The following is a 15,446-nucleotide window of genomic DNA, read 5'->3' on the forward strand; positions in this document are numbered from 1 at the left end:
GAAAAATGGGAAAATGGAACACTGCCATCTTGTAGACCTCATTATCTGACTCGAAACATTTATATCTGACAATTAAAATGGGCTTCCTGCATGCTGGTGGTTTACTTAGACAAAGCAAACCCATTGCAAAGAGAAATCATCTTTTCAAAGTAGGGAATCATAACTTCCATTTTCCTAAATTCTAAAACTTCATGTTTTTTGATTCCAGAAAGAGTTGCTTTACCTTTGACCTAGCAAAACAGTTTCCAGGAATTTGCTGAAAGGACGTAATGATGAATATCCTCAAAAATAATAAGAATGGACAAGGCAGCATTGTTCATAATGATATAATTTGGATAAAGACTGAAATGACCAACATTAGGAAGTTGGCCAGCAACACCACTGGTGAATCTTGGGATCTGGCACCAGGATGCTGTGGTCCCAAAGCCTGTGCCTAGCAGCTGTCTGGCCTGGGATAAGTTATGTCACACAGGACATCAGAGGCCAAAGACAATGGGTGCTACATTCCACAGAAGCTCGTCTTGTGAAGAATGTCAAAGCAGGCAGACAAGTACTGGCTAAAGGACTTTTAAAGCCATCATGCACAATGAGAATATAAAAAGGTAAGAAAAATAGATATAAGAGAAGATTCTTCTGGAGATTTCCTCAGTGAGCCACAATGATCTGCTCTAGGTCAGGTGCCACTCCACCCCAAAGAGGAGACATGGGAATGGCCTCATCTTTCACTTTACGTCTCAAGAAAAGGGCATGGGGGCCCTCAGTGACCCTCACATGAGTTCCCACAGTTAGTGGACCAAGTGGACTGCTACGTGATTTCTGCCCAAGGGATCTGAAAGGCACGTCAGGTCGGTGGCTGCTGCTGCGCAACGAAGGGAAGGTGGCCTGCAGCGGCCATCTGTTGACAGGTGTGGACTTTTATCGGGGGTTTTTCCTAGGGGGCCACCTTGAGGGGAGATTAAGACTCAGGCTGCAGAGCTAGAGGGTTCTTGCCTGCACGAGGGGATGGGGGTGGGAGATCCCCAGTGACAGGAATCTCTGAGGAAACCGAGCACCCGCCATGAGAAGAGGAGTCCGGCCCACAGAGCAGGAGCCATCTGATGACAAGAGCAGTCACATAGGGAATCCCTCCCCCCCACCGCCGCCCCTCCTCCCTGCCCTGGCCCCCAGTTTCACAAAGACCAGGAATATAGCTAAATAACAAGAAACTAACAGGCTTAAAGAAAAACACCCCGAACTGTAATAAGCTAAAGAGATGCTAAATAAGTGGGGGGCTTGGTGAGTTAGAGAGAAAAGGGCCTCTCTGCCCTCCTTCCTCAGCTACGGGCTTCCGCAGGGGGGAGCAGGAACTCTAATCTTCAGAGGAAAAGGGAGTTTTGATTATTACAGGAAATGAAACTGGACATTTCGTGGAATGAAGATGAGGTTTTGTGATTTGGAGGGGTGACCCATGTACCTTTTGTTACCTAAAACTGACCAGAAAAGTCACAGGCCTTTCCCACTTTCTGCCTGGGTACGGTGGTGGGGGTGGGGGTGGGCAAAACCCGGCCACAGAGAGCACACTTACAGAAGGCAGAAATCAAGCGGCTTCGTATTAGTCCCACAAGTCCTGCTGGGCTTAATGCTTTGCTACATAACCGAACCTCTCCTCACCTGTTTGCTCCCCCGTAAATCGGGGACAATGACACCCTGACTTCTGTGAGTCGATCGGTGCAGGTGTCTGACACAGAGCCCGGCACAGGAAGTACTCACGGACGGTTAGGGGGTCGCTCGTCATAGGGCAAGTGCAACCACTAAAGGGACGTTCTGGAATACTTCGTAACATGCAAAGACATTCACGATATATTCAGTGAAAAGGTGTGTTTCACAACGCCGTATTTGATCGCCATGTATTTCTTTTTCCCACAGAAAATAATCTAACAGTAAAAACACCAAAATATTAACAAAGGTAACCTAGCGAGAGAGGATTGCAGCTTTTAGGGATTTTCTTTCTATTGATTTTTCCCTAAAATTTCTACTATAAATATGGACTGCTTTTGTAACGGTCTATTTTTTTTTTTTTTAATCAAGAGGAAAAGAAGTAACTTCTTGAGTCAGAGTCAGCATCTGCAGGGCTAATTGTCCCCTTTGTCATTTTACATCCCCAGCTATTTAAAAATACACAAAGCAAAGCCTCCTATTGGTGCTGCCTTGCTTTTTCCTCCCTGAGGGCGGATTGTGAAGAAGCCACTTAGCTGTGAAGGCCAGTTCCTGCCCCAGGGAGCCCAGGTCCACCCAGGAGCCCTCCAGAGCAAGAGCAGGCAGCTGATGTATCCTGAGGCGCTTCTGGACCTCTGTGGTATTCATTACTCTGGCTCTGCAGGGAACAGAATGCATTTTTTTCTTCTTCCTACCGGGTTGTGGCAAGAACCCGATCAGCATCCAGGAAAGCCCCAGGATTCTCTCTCTCTCTCTCTCTCTCTCTTTTTTTTCCTGTTCGGAGCTGTTTTAAAAGCGGTAACACTAGGAAAGGTGGACTCAAACAAAGGACAGGCTGGTGGTTTAAAAACCAGGAAGTTCTCCATTTCTCTCTTGTGGTTTGGATGGGCTTTTTCCCCCTCCTGCTGCTGGAGCTCTTCTAACTGTGCATGGAAGCCTACAGAAGGCTGATGAGCCAGAGAGGGTAAAGCAAGGAAGATAAGATCAGGAGAGTTCAGATTTTAGAAAAAATTCTGCTTTCAGAATGACTGAAGCTAGTATTGTGGGTGTACAGTCAACCAAGAATGATGCTCTCCAGGAGTGGTGGAGAAGCCCCGCTTCCAAACTGAAAGAATTATGTATACTGCCTGGCCATGGCCTTGAGTGGACCAGCACTTGGCCACTTACTAGCAGGAATGCTGGGTCTCATCCAAGAATGAGAGAGTGCAAAATGGTGCAGTCACTGGTGTAAACTGTTTGGAAGATCCTCAAAATGTTGAACATAGAGTTACCATATGAAAGAGCAATCCTACTGCTAGGTATACACACCCAGGAGAAACAAAAACATATAGCCACATAAACACCTGTGCAGGAATGTTCCTTGCAACGTGGTGGAAACAACTCAAATGCCCATTGACTGATTAATGGATAAATAAAATGTAAAATGTAGCCGATACGTATAATAGAGTGTTCTTCAGCAATAAAAAGGAATCAAGTAGGCGTGCCTGGGTGGCTCAGTGGTTAAGCATCTGCCTTCAGCTCAGGTCATGATCTCAGGGTCCTGGGACTGAGTCCCCCATCAGGCTCCCTGCTCAGCAGGGGTCTGCTTCTCCCTCTCCCTCTGTGTTCCCTTGCTCTCTCAATCTCTCTCTCCCAAGTAAATAAATAAAATCTTAAAGAAAAGGAATCAAGTACGGATGCACACAAGAAAATGGATGAACCTTATAAACATGCTAAGTGAATGCAGACAGTCCCAAAATGCCACATCGTATAACTCTACTTCTACAAAATGTCCACAGTAGGCAGATTCATGGAAACAGAAAATAAATCAGTAGTTGCCTAGAGCTGGGGAAAGGGGTGGGTAGGGAATAGCTACTAAGGGCTTTTCTTTCTGGGGTGACAAAAAAAAGTTCTAAAATTAGATGGTATTGTTTGCCCAACTGTGTAATATACTAAAAACTAATAAATTTCATAATTTAAATGGGCGAATTGTTTGGCATATAACTTACGTCTCAATAAAGCTGTTAAAGAGAAAGGGAGGGATGAAGGCACAGAGAGAGGGAGAGAGAGAGTGATTGTCCTATGATATCTATCCTAGAAAATGAGAATAAGACATAGGATTGATTTTTGATGTTGAGATTGTTAAGAAGTAACTTTATTTTTCACAGTGTCTTAGCTTATCACACCCCGAAGATCTCATTCTGGCATTCGATTACAGGTCAATTTCTAAACAATGTCCAGGCTTGTCAATTATGCCACTAGAGCATATCCTATCCATCCCTGGCCTCCCAGGCAAACCTTCAGTCACTTTCCCAGGGCATTTCTTCTAGCACTTTCTAAGAACACTGTGAAGCCCCATGTAGCACAGAACTGAATATTGAGAAATTTATAACATAACATAACCTATGTATGGGATCCTAATATTTTGCCTCCCTTCCCAACAGCTGCCACTATTATTTCAAAAGGTTTGCAACAATAAGCTAGAGAGAGAAGTACCAATAGTCTGATCAGCGGGTGTCTAAAAATTGACCCTGCCACACCAGCCTGGCCCCGTGCATCTGTTCCTTCCCAGGTGAGCCCGGCCAGGGTCAGGTTGGCCCGGAATCAGAATCAAGAATGAAGGACTGAGCCAAGAGGAAAATCCAGACCTCTCTGGGGGAAAGACAGTTATCTGTGGGTCACCTTTTGACTAAGCAGCTGGTGCCAGAGATCTGGGAGATCCCCAAAGGTCTTCTGTCAAGCCATCTTCTTTTTCTGTAGTTCTGGTCCTTCCTACAATGACTGGCGATAGCAGCCCTTCTGTTTTTTAGATAAGAGAATATATATGTTATGACGATTGAAGGCAGAGTTCTGGCAGTCGGCCATCCAGATCTGAAGCTCTGCCAGTGAATTAGTCTTTGGACAAGTCATTTACCCTCCTTCCCTGGAAACCTGTTTTCTTTAGGTACCCTGAGGAGGGGAGTAGCCCTGACTCTTTACACGACTCTTTACACGTGCTGATGTGAGTGTCAAATGGGATGATTCATGGCAAGCCTTTAGTAAGAGCTCAATACTGTTGGGAGAAATCGCTGCTGTTGCGATTTTTCTGTAATTTTAAAAGGAAGGAATTATGAGAATAATGAGAATAAATCACTGATGGCACGAGTCATACTGTTGTATGCGTGTATACTGCATATAATACTAAACTAGATAGTGTTCAGAGAACTGGAATGAAATGACCACAGAACTTGTACTGTTTGAAGGAGAAAAAAAAGAGCTCATGAAGGAACATCTGTAAACTATCCTAAGAATGTCAGAGAAAAGGGTTCATCATAAATAGGAGCAAACACACTTCCTATAGGTAGTGCAAATGGCTGAGAAATGGCTTGAAAAAGCACCCTTGACTCGTGGGCGTGATTTAAAGTGCGTTAATTTCATTTCAAGATCCTATCACCATGGTCACATTGAGAGGATCAGGGCATATGTGATGTCGAAAAACACACGTACGTATTTTTAGTAACCTCTATCGAGGAGATGCCAAAGGGCTGATTTCAAAATACACCACACACTATGACCACAACTACAACCAAAGGAGTCTAACCATGGGCAGCCAAAGTTCCCAAGTTTAAAGAAGGGGTTGGGGACGATCAGGCTGGGGAAAATTTAGCAGGTGCTAGGAGAATAATGCAATTTCCTAGGGCAGCAGATGCACAAGTGAAACAGTATCCAGTAACAGTCCATCAGATGGTAATTACCGCAGGACTGGGGAAGAACAGCCGAGATGAAAAGGGACAATTCAAAGGGTAACTGAATGCCAGTCAGTGACATCTTCTTGAGAGATCACATACCAGGAAAAAGCCCGCCAGCACTTAGCTCAGGCGGGGGGGGGGGGGGGGGGGGGGGTAAATAAACCGTCATTTTCCTTTGTAGAAGGACAAAGGGAACATGGAGGCCTCAAAGAATTCATTAGTCAAGACTTTAAAAGACCATCACTAATAAACCACCCACCACAAAAAATAACCACAGGCATCGATTGCCCTGAAAATGAGATTCCTGCATCATCTGAAAGATAAAAGCTTGGTTTGGTCCCAAAAATTTTGGGGGGAAGAAAAGCAAGAGAGATGAGTTCGCACTGTAATTCTATGGATCCCATAAACCAAGATGAAGAGCTGAAGACACCGAAGTGGATGATGGGGAGCACGTATGAGGCTGAAGTGAGGGCAGGAGCTGCTTCAGCTCAAAGCAGATTTTCTGGTATTTCATATCATAAGTAAGACTCATTTGAAATGAAACAGTGTGTCAGAACAAACGCATTCCTGACCAAGCGATGGTAGAGCCCCGGTGTGGATCCTCCCCCTGAGTTTGGCTCTCAACACCGGGACCAGTGTGGCCCTTTCCCATCCCTGGTTCAACTAGCCACAACAGTCCCCACTTTAACACTGGCACTAGTCTGTGAACTCCCAGAGGGCAGGGGTCACAGTTATCTCTGAATGCCTATGTGGGAGCAGGAAAGGAAAGAAAATAGAACCATCCCAAAGTCAGTGGGGCTCAAACTGCTCCACAGTCTTTTATTAATATGGCCATTGAATTAATTCAGCCACATTTTGAGTATTTCCCTGACCATGGTTTTCATGCATGTGGACCATGCGCTGATTCATTACAAAAAAAAAAAAAAAAAAAAAAAAAAATTCCATCCCAATAATTCTCACAATGTGAGGCCAAGATGGACAATTCAAGCTGAGAAATCAGTCTTCCAAGCCTGGCCTATGTGGTTACAGTCTTGGTCAGAAAAAAAGCCTTCTCTCTATACTGGTTGACTGTGGAGATATTATGATGAATCTTTGAGACCTACCTCTGTAATATGTGATGAAAATCATTTATGTGTTTTCCAGGTCCTTTCTTAAGACCCGAAATGGGGCAGGCAGTCAATTAATACAATGATAGGGAAGGTATTATGGCAGGGACACCTATCATCCAAACCAGGCAGAAACCACCAGGGCCTTGGGGTGGGTGGGGACATATTTCCCTGCCAACAGTGATGAATTTCAATCACTGCTGGCTTGTGCCAGATTCAAATTGGCAACCCACTGAGATGAAACACTCTCTATCCCATTACTCATGCCTGGAGTGATCTGTTCCCTTGAAGACTGGCTTCCTATGTGAAAGCAAGGGAATGGGTGGTCACTCTGAGATGGTTTAAGTAGGATAAAAGGTATGGAAGGCAAGTGCCCAGCTAGGGAAATGTGCGGACATGGTGAAGGAGCCATATAACCCCCATCTGCTAGGGGGTATAGCAAACTTGAAGGGAAAATAAAAGGAGTTCATTTAGTAATGACAGTCACTCAATTTCACTAAGTTCAATGGCTACAACACTACTGCTCTCCTAAGAAAACAATGCTCTTAGGACTCTATAGAAATTTGTCCTAGAAAATTTCTATTTGGCTCACCCTTGTCTCAGATAATTGACCTAAAGCATGAAATCCAACTAAAATGTTGAAAAGAAAAAACAATTTTAAATAATATAATTTAGCATTTTTACTTTTGAATATCCAGTCCTGTCCCATGTGGATTATGGTCTTGATAATCCCTCGATAAAACTTTTAAGATTTCTGAAATATTTACTAAATCATGTTTGCTAAATCTAATTCTTTATTAGAACCTTCTTAAGGAGGAGTACAATAAGTAGCAGCAGAAGTGTTTCTTCAAAAGTCAAAATTCACAGATACAATAGACAACATGGCAAAACATGGCAGGTACCAAAGCACCAGCCCCACCCGTCTGATAAGTGGTTGTCTCCCTGGACCAGTGATTTAAACAATCCATCTCTGCTGTCCCTCTAAATGAGCTAGGGCTCTACAGGGCACTCACGGCACACTGAGATTATCACAGAAAAGTTTATGAAATGTAAGTAATGATTTTAATTCATACCAACCTGAGAAGTCATGATAAGATTGTTTTGAATGAAACAAAATGTTTTTTCTGGCTTTATCCCCACCTGGAGCTCCAGGCTCTGGAGATTCCTGGGGGTAGAGGTGGGGAGAAGCTCCTGGTATTCACAAAAACATTGTTCTTGGTAACCAGATGACAGCTTTGCATTCCTTCCTTTCCTTGGAAGGGCTGAAGGCAATGGAGTCCTGTGACAGCTTCTTCTGGCCCAATAATATGGTCTGTCCATCCTTGAAGGATTCTCAGCAGTGAGTGCAAAAGGGCAGCAACTTTCCTCCTTACCTTGATCCGACACAGAAGCTGCATCCTTGGGAAGGAAGGCACCTTCTCCTGGGGTCACCATGACTCTAGGGAAGCTCTTTCAGGGCGTGATAGAAGAAGCCACCCTCTATGACCCCAAGGCACTCTCTTTGTGCTAAACCTGTGGGTCTTGGCTTTCATTCCAAAGGAGTCCAATCCGAAAACAGACTATCTGGTGGCCATCCCAAGGGTCCTCCAGGTTACCTTCAGCATGGACAGACTGTAAGTTGCAGTGCTCTGGGCCCTGCTACCCAGAACCTACCCAAGATGCTGGATGAAATATATGTATCTGAGAATTGCTTCAAAATGATAAGGAGGAAGGAGAAGTAGGTGAGGGTGTAGAGGATTCAAAATCGGCCAAGAATTGCAAGAATTGGACATTTTTGAAGCTCAGTGCTACTCAACATGGGGTCTGAGACAGGGGCCCATTGGCAAACTGTCATTCGTCTTGGAAGATGTAAACACAGAGACGGAGAGAAGCAGTCAGCAACTTTTATAACAATTGGACAGAGTAATTGTGTCTGTTTGATCTAATAATAAAAAAATTGGACTTCAGTTTTGTCTTTCTTTGTTGTTAAACTCATTCTTAAGGAATTCACCTTTTACAAAGCTATCAGTCTATGTTGGATTGTACCTTGAAAAAAAAAATTTAAAAAGAGGTTAAGGTCCCTCAGCACAGACAGGATGAGAAGCGCTGCTTTATCTGGTTCTCTCTACTTCGGTATATGCTTGACCTTTTCCATATAATAAAGAGTTAAGGAGGGAAAGAACTGCTATTGATTTTTAGTCACTCCTCAAATATAAATTTAGAACTTATCAGAAAAGAGATATAAATTTATTGTCTGTTTTACAAATGTAAGGATGATTGCAGGATTTAAGCAGCCTTGGTTACGGTGAGCAGGTGCCACTCAGCCGAGTCTTGATGGAGCCCCTCTCCCGCCCCACCCAGCGCACCCATTTGCACACTGAGAGCTGGGGCAGCAGAATGACATATTTCCTGCAGTGCTGGGGTTGCCCAAGCTCTTTATTTGAGCACCGTATCGAGTAACTCCTTGGCTAATCTTTTGGAGAGTTTAAACCTTCCACGTTCCTCTCTCACAACAGACAAATGTCAGCACACCGAGGGAATTTTCTTTTTCAACTTATTTAAATGGAAGTGTCTACAAATACTACAAGCCCACATATGCACATCAACTTGACAAGATCGGGTTTTTTTTTTTTTTTTTTCCCAGCTAATTCATTGAACATAGCCATGTGTACACACACATGTGCATTTTCAGTGAAAGTGCAGTCTAGGTTCTATTTGGGTTTCTTCTGTTCTGGTAATAAACGCATCCCGGGGTTGTTCATTTTAAGGCTAAGCCCTGTGCCACCCCAGGGCAGCTCATAGAGTCCTGTTCATCATCCTGACTCCCCACAGAGGGGTTAAAGCAAACCCAGCTTAGGACCCGGCTCTGCTGTCCCTGTCAGCTTTGTCCGACTTGTGAATGCCCACTTCTGCCTTGCAAACAAAACATCAGTGGAAAGGGGGAACCTGCGTTTGAGGAAGTAGAAAGAAAACGGAAATTTGTTGTGAGTTTGACTCCCGCCGACCTGGGCAGAGACATAAAGCGTCCCCGTGGGGTCTGTCGTCCAGGGATCAGGCCGCCCCTGTTTCAGGTTTCTGTGAAATAACCACCTGAGGGAAAGGGCTGCAGGGGGGCCTGGGCAGGGCGCCCCTGTAAGGGCACGAGCTCCAGGCTCCCGGTAATTAAGAAGCAGCCTGCTCCCGAGAAGACGGCACTGCTACCCCATCTGCCACGCCCGCGCGACTTGGCTCGGCGCCTCCCTGCCTGCTGCCGCCCGGCTACCCACCGGATCCTTGGAGACCGCCTTTGATGGAGCGTTGATGCCAAGCTTTTCCAGTGGATAGACAATCTGTCGTCGTGGCCGCACGGGAACCAAGTAATGAAGGGCGGATGTCAGGGAGTGGGCAGAGGAGTTCTGGAACTGAAAGACAGCAATCTCTGTTTTAGGGGAGAGAGCGTGAGGGCAGTGCTGCACAGATGCCTGCGTGCGGCTTTACAAATACGAAAGTCTGAACTCGGCCAAATCGGAGAGGGGGAAAAATCAGCAAATAAACAAACAGACTCTTCGAGCGGAGGAATGAATTGTAGATAATGCCTGACACTAATGAAGATAATTACGAGAGTAATTACATTACTATCTCTGTGGGAATGACAGATAAACAAGTGGTTTGGTTTATGGGATTTTTCAGTACAAGTATTTTCCCCAGGAGGATATTCTTCTCCATAGTGATCATGAATCAGCTTGATTTGACCCCATTAAGCTCTGTTATCTGCGTCCCGTTAACCTTTGCGTGTTTGGCACAAGCTGCTTTAAGAAGGCACATAGATAAAAATGTCATCTGAGGGGAGGCTGAGCGCAGGCGTGGATAGCCTCTTGTTTGTGAAAGGCACAGTTACTTCAAATGGATCTTTGTCGACAAAAAGAAGGGTTTTAAAACAAGAAGGTGAAACTGGAAAGTGGGGTGGGGGTTAGGGAAATTGGATCATATTATTTTGACTTATATTAATGCTAAATTATGAGCCGGATTTATGCTTACTGTAACAGACTATGATAAATAATGTTTTAGGAGAATGTGTTAAATATTCATTTTACCCCATTTTTTAAAACTTGGCAGAGAAAACGGAACATGGTGATTTTTATTCCTTTCACATTTATGAAATCCAAGGGGGTTCTGGTGAAACTAACTCAGGGTATGTCAACCACTTAAACCTCAGGAGTTAAACTGTGACATCAAAATCTCTAATGACATGTTTATGGAATTTTTAACTGGAAAACAATGCAAGTAAAACTCAACTAAAACTAGGTGTATTTTAATAAATAAGAAGGTTTATGTATGACTTAGCTGCTGTTCAATAGCCCCCCACCCCCAGACATTTCTGAGAGCTTCAGAAAGGGATTTCTAAAATCCTTCACTATTGAACTTCACACCCTGACCTTGCACACTGAAAAACAGATGCCAGGAATTCCTAGCCAGAGTTTTGCTTTTATTCCTGGAGGCTCTCCTAGCAGGAAGGTGTGGGTAAAACCATCTTCATAATGAGAGCCCAGTATTCACTTTTACTATAGTCAAGGAATTTATAGCAGAACTTGTCAATTCTTACCTAAATCACCTGATATTGCTTCTTACCCTTATTTAAACGTGTATATGTAAATCAGCTGGAAGTGCAGAGAGGAAAAATCTGCCTCCAAATGTGTTTCTATATCCTATGTGAAATCGTGCGTAACACGTTCCAAACTCTCTACACGACTGAGGTAAATATGTGAACATTCAGCGAAATGTCAAGAATACTATTTTTTATTATGGATGCAAAAGGACTTTCTGGGCCAACTGGGCACATGCAGGCAACGTCATGAATAAAACGTTAAGAATTTAATATCACATCCTGAGGGTCACCACATTGGCAACTTGCCAAATGCAAAGTAAAAAGAAAATGTGCGGGACCAGGATTTTCCAGCAGAACCGTTCCCTTCCACCTCCTTAAGTTCAAATTTAGGACATCCGCATGTCTATCATACTGCATTTTGATAGGAAAAAAATTATCACTAAAACATATTCTACCTCTTGCTGAAAATCTTTCCACATTTTTTCTTCTTTCCCATTTCCCCCGTGCTTCCCCAGAAGGCTTTTGTTAAATAAGATGCACTGGCAAAATTACTGGTTTGGGGAATGTACTGATAGCCTTTAGACTGTTTTTAAGTTTAATGAATCAGATTATTTTAAAAATTTGCTTAGCTCATTTGTGGTAACAAAGAAGAAACATGACAACATCCTGGACCCTGGACAGAGCATGAGAAAGATTTTGGTCATGAATGGGATATGATGGGACAACTTCTCACTGGCCTACTGATTGCATCTCATCCCCTTTCAAGTCTACATGGAGCTGAGGACCAGCTGTCAGTGACAGAGGGATGGACTTGCCAGAAGCAATACCTTGAGAAGCCAGCTTGAAGAGACCCTTGAATGTGGAAAAAACCAGGACACTGTGTGTGTGTGTGTGCGTGTGTGTGTGTAGACACACTGATGTGGGCATGCACACGTGTGTGACTCTTCTTGGCACTCGGACGGGGATGCAACTTTGAACAAGACAGACCAACAGGGGCACTGGGGGGCTCAGTCAGCTAAGCATCTGCCTTCAGCTCAGGTCATGATCCCAGAGTTCTGGGATTGAGCCCCAAGTCCGGCTCCCTGGTCAGTGGGTAACCTGCTTCTCTCTCTCTTCTGCTGCTCCCCCTGCTTCTGCTCTCTCTCAAATAAATATAAAATCTTTAAAAAAAAAAAAAAGACAGACAATCACTTCTGCTTTCATGATAGAAGATAATTTAGCTAGTGAGAAGTGCTCTGAAGACTAAACAGGGTAAGTGAAAGCAAGACTGAGGCACGCGAAGAGCTTGCCATCTGTGCATGTTTGGCTACACTGTAGATGGCTTTTACTGCAAAAGGATTAGTTTGCATAAGTGAAACAGTGTTGGGCAGAGTTATACAGGTATTTCCTACGTAAAGATTACATTACCTTCATACATCTCCGCTTTTTATCCATCGCTCTTATGGCAGTTGTTATTGAGTTTATTTGGAATGCTGAGAGCACATCGATCTTACAGGATTGAACTGATTTGTTCAAAGAACACAAAAGTGTTCTTTGCTTGAAGAACCCGATAGGATAATTTTGGCATTTCACTAAAGCCCCATCAGAAATTATTTGACTTCCATGCCCCTTAGAGCAATTTTGCACTTTTCAGTCTCTGTTTTGTCAATAGGGAAAAGCCAACAAATTGCTCTACTAATTATAATAGTTATAAATGTCTCTGAAATTCAGTCTGCTGGACTTTTCGCTATAGTGTAATAAATAAAAGGGCCAGTGTGGCCATTTGAAATTCAGAGGCATGTTATAATCCGAATCCATTCAGCGAGGCAGGAATGAAGTATGGCACACGACACAAATGACATTGCGAAGGTAGATGTGCTGGAAAAGTGAACGAATGAAGACGTTCTCTTACCTTGCCTTCCCTGGTCTGCGGGTAAACAGGGTAGTAGAGAGAGGACTTAAAGCCTAAACGGAGGATCTCCTTCAGGAAAAACTTGGTGTAGTGCCGAAAGACAGGGTTCAGGGCAAAGTGGTACAGGTGCCCATGTTCTTTGCGCTGGTGGTGACTGAAGTAGATGAAATCTTCAATGTTGTAATGGGATCGTATGTACTCCACATCCTAAAACAGAGGAGGGGAAAGGGCATTAAGGATATTTTAAACAAATGGCATGCATTTTGTCACAAAAACCTTGTAAAAATTACCTGAGGTACTCTGAAAAACAACCTGAGGGTTTTGAAGAGTCAGGGGTGGGAGGTTGGGGGAACAGGTGGTGGGTAATAGGGAGGGCACGTTTTGCATGGAGCACTGGGTGTTGTGCAAAAACAATGAATACTGTTACGCTGAAAAAATAAATAAAATGGGAAAAAAAAATTACCTGAGGTACAATAGTGAGAAACGTGCTTTTTTTTTTTTAAAGATTTATTTATTTGACAGATAGAGATTACAGACAGATAGAGATTAGTAGGCAGAGAGGCAGGCAGAGAGAGAGAGAGGAGGAAGCAGGCTCCCCGCTAAGCAGAGAGCCCGATGTGGGGCTCCATCCCAAGATCCCAGGGTCTTGGCCTGGGATCCCGAGCTGAAGGCAGAGGCTTTAACCTGCTGAGCCACCCAGGCGCCCCTAGAAACATGCTTTTATCTCCTGTGATTTACTACCTCATTTCACTGTTTAGTTTTTGAAAATGGAAAATTACATTTCCTGAAAGTTTTGATGGCTTGTCTCTGAGGGGTGACCACACAGCTTTGGAACTGGTCCCTTACAGTCATGGCTGCTAAAAACCCAGAGAGCCTCGAGTCTCTGCTAGTGGCCAGGTGACAGGTTGGCAGCTCGTCACCACTGCTGGAGAAGGGAAGCACCAGCTGGTCAATGTGACTGACTGAACACGTACAAAACTCAGCAGCAGGACAACCACCGCCACTGGTGTTCTCTGGACTCACTACTGTTCTCTCTTCACCCATTAATGTGGAAATGTGCCATCCCACAGGTCGCATACTTTGACTGGCACATGGGTTGGGTTGGTCTACAATAAAACCACAAGGCTAGGCCTTGTCCGTAGGCATTCCTTAAACCTTTTATGTCTCTCAAGTATTCTATTTTTAGACCATGGAAGGTAATTTAAGGTAATTTAAAGGACTGGTGTTTACTTATACAAGAAAATATCAGGCATTCTGCTTGGCTTCTGTGGTTCTAGTTCTGACCACCACTCCTGGTCCCCTACACTGTGGGCGGGGAAGCAGGGGCTCCTCCATGTGCACCGCTTCTCTGCCCCTAGTGCACACGGTGCGGTGGGGGTGCCATCCAGAGTGAGTGGGACTTTCTCTCATGAAAAGAGCAGTAAACACACCTGGTGTGCAGGAAAAAATCAAAGTACACACACATTGGAAGGCACTTACTTACATGTCTTCTTGTTTTCTACAGTAGAATTGTCCTAAAAGCACACTTTCAAAAAGAGGAATTGGAGTAGGAACCTGATTTTTTCTGTGATCACCAAAGCTGGCATTAGAAAATTCAGGAAACCAAGTCTGTATTCAATCCCATCAAGGTCCTTTGTCTTCACAGCCTCTGCCACAAAGCACAGAGGAAAGGGAGCTCGGGGCATTTCTGGCAAGGACTGACCTTTCCATCTGCACTGACCCTATAATTGTCTTAATACCCTAAGACTTTTCTTTAATTACCAAGAAGGCATCCCTCATTATAAGAGAAAACGAGTAATAAATGTAGGGCTGAGAAATCATTGAAAAACAAGAAGTGAAGAGCCTATAGGGGTTACTAGCTCAAAACAGCATATGGGCCATTTTCTTCCCATCCCAAATCCCTTAAAATAACAACAAAAAATTATTTGTGATGGAGGACACAAAAGTAGTCTACGGGACGCTTGCATGACTCAGTAGGTTAGGTGTCTGCCTTTGGCTCAGGTCATGATCTCAGGATCCTGGGATCAACCCCCAGTTGGGTTCCCTGCTCAGAGGGGAGCCTGCTTATCCCTTTCCTCCCGCTCATTCTCTCTCTCTCTCTTGCATGTGTGCACACATGCGTGCACACTCTCACTTTCTGTCAAGCAAATAAAAATCTTTAAAAAAAGAAAAAAGCGAAGGAGTCTTATCTTGGAAGGAAATGTATCAAAGTCCTCTAACACTAGCTTACACCTTCTTAACCTGCCTACCACCTGCCAGAATCACCTACATTGAAAACTACAAGAGGAAGCCAGACAACTAATGCCCTTTCCCAATTAGAGACTAGGATGGGCAGCCCTCCCACCCCAGATGCAACGGGGAAGCACATCTGTCATGGATACTCATGCCAGCAGCCATACTGATACTATAATCTTCCATTCATGACTCTTGGGGGGAACTGACAAATGCAAAAGATCAGAATAGAAAACTACAACTTACTCTAA

General features: G+C 44.1%; 1 protein-coding gene across 1 annotated transcript in view; it reads right to left on the minus strand.

The window, feature by feature from the left end:
* Positions 1-15,446, minus strand: part of CFAP61 (cilia and flagella associated protein 61) — a 290,455-nt gene that overhangs the window by 146,283 nt on the left and 128,726 nt on the right. The window contains exons 16-17 of the mRNA XM_045980366.1: positions 12,964-13,170; positions 9,754-9,888 (exon numbers count right to left, since the gene is read on the minus strand). Of these exons, the coding sequence (XP_045836322.1) occupies positions 9,754-9,888; positions 12,964-13,170 (342 nt within the window). The remainder of the gene's footprint in view (positions 1-9,753; positions 9,889-12,963; positions 13,171-15,446) is intronic.

Source organism: Meles meles, chromosome 16 (assembly GCF_922984935.1).
Source record: "Meles meles chromosome 16, mMelMel3.1 paternal haplotype, whole genome shotgun sequence".
Classification (NCBI taxonomy): domain Eukaryota; kingdom Metazoa; phylum Chordata; class Mammalia; order Carnivora; family Mustelidae; genus Meles; species Meles meles.